This window comes from Leptodactylus fuscus, chromosome 2 (assembly GCF_031893055.1).
Source record: "Leptodactylus fuscus isolate aLepFus1 chromosome 2, aLepFus1.hap2, whole genome shotgun sequence".
Lineage (NCBI taxonomy): Eukaryota > Metazoa > Chordata > Amphibia > Anura > Leptodactylidae > Leptodactylus > Leptodactylus fuscus.
Genome location: NC_134266.1, coordinates 84,605,543 through 84,611,542, shown reverse-complemented (window position 1 = coordinate 84,611,542; position 6,000 = coordinate 84,605,543). Strand labels below are relative to the sequence as shown.

General features: G+C 39.4%; 1 protein-coding gene across 4 annotated transcripts in view; it reads right to left on the bottom strand.

Moving 5' to 3' along the window:
• Positions 1-1,638: 1,638 nt before the first annotated feature.
• The window catches only part of HIPK1 (homeodomain interacting protein kinase 1), a 50,181-nt gene continuing 45,819 nt past the window's right edge, over positions 1,639-6,000 (bottom strand). For all 4 annotated transcript variants that reach the window (XM_075264076.1, XM_075264077.1, XM_075264078.1 and 1 more), the window contains 3 exons: positions 5,658-5,902; positions 5,421-5,554; positions 1,639-4,469 (listed from right to left, as the gene is read on the bottom strand). In XM_075264076.1, the coding sequence (XP_075120177.1) occupies positions 3,972-4,469; positions 5,421-5,554; positions 5,658-5,902 (877 nt within the window). In that variant the 3' untranslated portion in view covers positions 1,639-3,971. The remainder of the gene's footprint in view (positions 4,470-5,420; positions 5,555-5,657; positions 5,903-6,000) is intronic.

Sequence of the window (6,000 nt, the reverse complement as noted above, 5' to 3'; positions counted from 1 at the left end):
ATGCTGGAAACCTTATATACACAGAATACAAACAAAGTTAAAAATAAAATTGTCCAATTCATAGTTAAAAACTAAAGCTATCCTATGTGGCTATAAGATCAATATGGGATTCCAAATATGGAGCCATAAATAATGTACGGCATGATAGCCAAGCTCGAAGAGTCCATTCCACCTTACACTACACTTGGAAGATTTTCACAGAACTCCTGCTGTGTTTCACCTCTTCCTTACACATTATTTCTATGTACACCTATAGAAAGAGCCACCCGCGCTCACACAAATACAACTGTCGCAAAAATCATTATCGAGAGCATGGACTAAAAGGTGGTAGATAACCTTTTTGGCAGTGTATTAACTTGCTAACATTTCATTACCTTATCCCTGAATTTTAGAGCTGCAGTAAGCTGCAGGTGCTGGTAACCTATATACTCCTTAGGGAGAAGATAGTCTAGCAGGACACCAATGTCCTAGGTGTTATTGTGCCAAGGGGGAATGCACAGTGTAAAAGGCAAGATCTACACACATTTATCTAGATGCTGTGTCTTCTGGTTTGTCCAATACCTATGAGCTTTAAACGTTTAGGGTCTTTATCGAAACTAATAGCAAGACTGTCTTCGTTTCCTGTAACAACCAGAGCTCGGCATTCATTCCTTAAACTGCTTTGGAGAAATGAAAGCTCCCCTTTGGCTTCTATGGGCAACAAAGACAGAAGCCCTAAAAGTTGGATCTGCTAAAACAAACTCATGCTCTAAACGATGATATGAAGTACTGGTACTCTAGCACAGGCCCATTGCACCAGTCAGCACAATACATTTACTACACTAAGCTTTCTTTGGTATAACATCCTATAACTAGCCTGTGTGTATAGAAGGAGAGAAAAAAAAAATTATAAATATTTTAGAGACTAACAAGGAATTTTTAATTATTGACCGACAAGCACAAGGTCTGGTTAAATAATTGGAAAGGGGGTGGAATATAAAAATGAGGAGAAGTTACTGTCTGGGGGGGGGGGGGGGGGAATCATTGCACATGTGAATTAAATGATTCACTATTAAAACCTAAAAAGATGTGAAATGCTCATCTACAACACTTAACAGTTGGCGTGCCATAAGCAGCAACAACTGCTAGACATTTCTAATGCATCGGTACATTTCCTACCAGAGGGGGCTTAAAATCAAAATGGCAGCTCCAGAATATTAACCCAGCACTACGGTTCCCTAGCCTTACTTGACTCCTGCGCCTAGGTTTAAAGAATTGCTTCTATTCAGATGGGGCTTGCCAGCCCTATAATAAGGCAAGCATACTGTAAACTAATCACTACATTGGCATTTAAGGCACTACATTAAGTGGACATACATGAAACAAGAATTCACCATACATACCTGTGCAAAAAACTCAGATTTACTTTAAGATACTCACTACTATGTGAGCACATAGCGAACATTTTATATATATTTTTGATATATATATAAATCAGTGCTACAGTGATCATTTCTAACTGCTTCACATACATTCCCACAATTTATTTTGGTTTACAAACAAAAGAATTAGGAGGAAAATAAAACTTCAAAACTATGTGTATATATAGATATATATATGTATAGATATAAAAAGAACCCCACCCACTACCCACCCCTCCGCAAAAACAGACAGACACAAAGTACAGATAGATTCAAGTATCATCACTAACAGTTTGGAATACAAAGACACCAATTGAAAACGTCGGCTGCGCTGGCAACTATAGCGCCATCGCTGGAAAAGCTTTGTATTTTCTGCTTCCTTTCGTTGACAGAAGATACGTCTCATGTTATGTAAAATATGAAAACGCCACAAATACAAAACTTTTAAAATAGTCTGAAATCTTGTAAGAAAAGTCAAAAGAAAAAGGTCTTTTTTTGCCTTCCAGCTTTTAGTAAGTGGAAGAAAACAAAATAAAAATGCATGACATACAGCATGCTAGAGCGAGCAGGAGTGACTACAAAGACCAATTTTCATGGCACATACCAGAAAAGATCATAAGCATGCAGTCTTATATCTGCAGCCCCACTCAAAGGACAGTATTTCCATGACTTGGACCACTTTATATTTCCAAACTCCACTAAAGAACCAAGTTACTGCTAAATGTAGGTCTAGAACCTTAATATTTCCTACATATTGGGGAAAAGTCAAAATCTCATCTTACAATCTAATTTCTTTGGAGCAATATTATAAAGTGGCATGCTCTATATACACTTTTGCAACCAAAGTTTTATTGCTCCAATGCATCTAAAAAGGAATTTAGCTTCGCGGCAAATCGTAGTGATGAAGAAAAAAAAACCCTGCCGTTTTGGGTCGACAGCTCTTATGAAGCTCTGAGAATTAACATGACAGTAAAAATCAAACCTTTAGGAATGTAAAGGTTTGCAGTTGTGTTAGAAGGAATCAGTTTTTAGTATGTAAAACAGGGACATACTGCTGACCGCAATGCAAATAGACATATGACTGGTCTAGTAAATGAGCGCCAATCGGCTGCCCATACTGTTGATCAGCTCTAGTTACAGGCACATTGTCTCCTGAGAAGAGGAAGCCAAAAAAATAGGCTCAGACTACATGGATTGTTTGTAGTCTGCAACCATGAACACAAGGCTCCAAATGCTTTGTATCCACAACATGACTTTTCCCCCATAGAGACAGCTTGCACTGTTCTATAAGGAAAAAAACAAAAAAATTGCAAAGTAGCAAGGTTAAAGCCATCTGCAGTCTTTAAACTCCAGTATAGCAGAAGGGACAATAAATCAGCCTAATAAGAGTTTCAAGATTGTTCCAAAATTCCTTGAAACATCCTGTACTTGAGACAAGCTTCTCCTTCAAGAGTTTCCATAGCGTGACATATGATGGGAGAAGCACTAAAGGTTAATATTTCAGCATAAAAAAAAAAAAAAAAAAAGTTATTCCAATTTCCTACATTAGGCTAAAAAAGAAAACAAAACTAAAACCTGACTGTTGCCTACACCCTGCTTACGGCAGAGCTGAAATACTGCCCTGACAAATAGCAGCAAAGAATTAGGTTTGTGGAACATGGAAATGTTAAGGTCACTCTGAGGGGGCTGCTGGCAAAAGCCGACCTATCACTGCCCTAGTAAGAGCTTACCTTATGAAAACATTAATTCTGAATGGTGCTAACCTTACGTTGCTATATGTTATACATGTTGTCCAGACAGTTCACTGTTTCATGCTAGATTCCTTTGTACACTACAGAAATAAAAAATAATTCATACATCAACTTCCCTAAAGGACCAATAACATAGCCACGTTCAGGAATACAGCTACATATTCACATGATTTATTTTTTTTTGCTTTTTTAAGACAAAAATCCCCCAAAAATAGTTGCATAATATACACCAGTGTCTTCTGTATATCCACTGAAAAGAAAACTATGGATTCTGCTGTGCATCGAGTCCAAGAAGCAGCTATTACCATGAAAAATACTTTGTGGGAAGCAAAGAAATCAGTTGAAAGCACAGTCTAAAATTATAATACCCATAAAACATCAACATTTCATTCTAAGAACTACAGATTGAAAGCATAATAAAAAGCATTATGAATACTTCATTTATCACAATTAAAAATATTGAGCTTATATGTCACCAAATTTTAAAAACAAAGATTTAAAAAGCTAGAACATTTGATCTAAGCTACTAAAATAATAAAATGCAGCAAACAGTGGATAATGTTATTGCAGTCCACAGCTATCCGTCTTCAGCAAGAGAGACCTGACACACTAGCAATGCAGTTTCTACACTCCGGAATGATGCAAGAGGATGCTACAAAACATGTGATACACAAAACCACAGAATGAAATAACACTGAACAAGCTTTAATGTGACTACAACAATGCAGTCATTAAGGAAGAGAGCCTCTTTTCCTCCATGCGTGCTTCTAGCAAATCTTGCTGTATAACAGTCAAGTCAGAAAAGCTTCCAGATTCTGGATTATAGGTAGGAGTACTGGTTGATGTTTGTCGGACTTAAAGGATATCCAGTGTAAATTGCAGAACCCCTAGAGGCATTGATATAGGATTGGGTTGCAAATTGGTGTGGATACTGTGCAGGAGCCACATTGGCAGAGGTCAGCAAGCTAGGTCCCACACTGACCGGGACCTGATGAACCAGAGTACTGGGATGGGTGGCATATGTTGTGTGCCTTGAGGAGCCCTGAGGGGAGAACAGATGAGCAATCGATGTGGTGGACCCCAGGGATGCAGCAGTGGTGGGAGCATACGTGTACATATGTGGCTGGCTTGTTAGGTGGCTGGTGGCTGATGCAGCTGCAGCAAGGTGAGGGTGCACAGTAGAATGCAATGGACTACTGTGCTGGAAAGTGAAGGGTGCCTGAGATATTGATGGGAGTGGAGCAACATAGGCTTGCTGTCTGCGAGGAGCAGGATTTATGCTTCGTTCTTGGGATCCCATGGAGGCCGACTGCTGGTTCTGAAGAAAAATAAAAATGGTTACATTTTGGAGCACCTCATGACCATCACCTGCGTATAAAGGATCCCTTAAAATCTGAGCAAGTAAAGGAAAACATACATAGTGATAAAACGAGTAGAGGGCCACAATGAACTTGAAGCCAACAAGAACATTGGGCATGCTAACATTTTGGTTTGCCACCACATTCTACTGTAAAAGTTGTATTGTGACAACAAGCCAAACTACCATAGAAGCTAAACTAGGCGTGACATCCTAGTCTACAGCAATTTCAATATATTTAGCTGTCTCTCGCTGTAGCCATCTTATTTTTGTTTTTAACTCCCAGGGAAGCCACACCCAAATGGCACTGCGTCAGCTACGATCATGACATCAGATTGAATAATGCCCATGGATCAGTGGGGCACTGCTTTCAGGTGTCTGCTGTATAATACAGAGGAGACCTGGAGACTTTAGTGGCTTCCCAGTTTTATATTTACTGTGTATTACATGAACACCAGACAGCAGCCAGAAAAAGGAAACGGGGCGGGGTGAACAGTAGCAAGGTAAAAGCTATTAGGCACTTTGTTAATTAAACTGTTTTCAGTTCTCAGCTTAACGATGGGCCCTTTTAGTTTGTCCCTACATCTGTCCAGGTTTGCTGGGTGCTGATGATGGCCATGCATTACCCGACACCGCCCACCTGACAGACCGCCAATGGAGACTATCAGACACCAACAACTTCTTGTTTAGGCACTAAGAGCTAGAGAAAAAAAAAAAAATCCCACTATGCCAAACCATGGATCCAGTAAGGGATGAAAAGAGCTAGGTGGTCCTCTTTATATGTGGGCAAGAGGTAGAACATTCATTTAAGAGCTCCCTATTTTTTTCCTCAATTTAGCATAAACAAACCTACTTTTCAAACACTTGTGCTTTGTAGGAATTACATATGAATCAAAAGAAGGAGCGACTTACCTGGCTGAGATTGAGGGGCTGCACTCCATTTATGAGACGGTGGGAACGATAGCTTGTTTGGGAGATGCAACTACTAGATGATTGTCCACTTGAAGATGCTGAACTTTTCAACTTGCCAGAGTTGCCTAGAATACCTGAAAAAAGACCAGAACAATATTTCAGAATAAAGCCTACGGAAGTGATTTGGCTTACCCAAGTTAACAGTTTAGATATTTATAATTAAAAAAAATAAAAAACCTGACAAATGGTTGTCCAGACTATAGTCATGAGGCTGCGTCTTTAATGGGGGGACAATAATTGTACGAGAGCTAGAACTCTGGGTATGGGGTCCTCTGCCACCTGGAACTTCGAAAACACCATTCACGCCATTGAGAGTAGAAAGCTGATCTGCCAAATATGGGCTACTGACAGAGGAATCTGAATCCGGAGAATCGTTGACGGTCACATAGCTGATCACATTGGACCGCATCTTCATGCCAGAGCTAAACAAAAAATAAAAATCAATTCATTTCTATTTTATTACATTAATTTCTTTAACATGTTTAAACAGGGTGACAACATGAACTAGTCCTTTACTAGA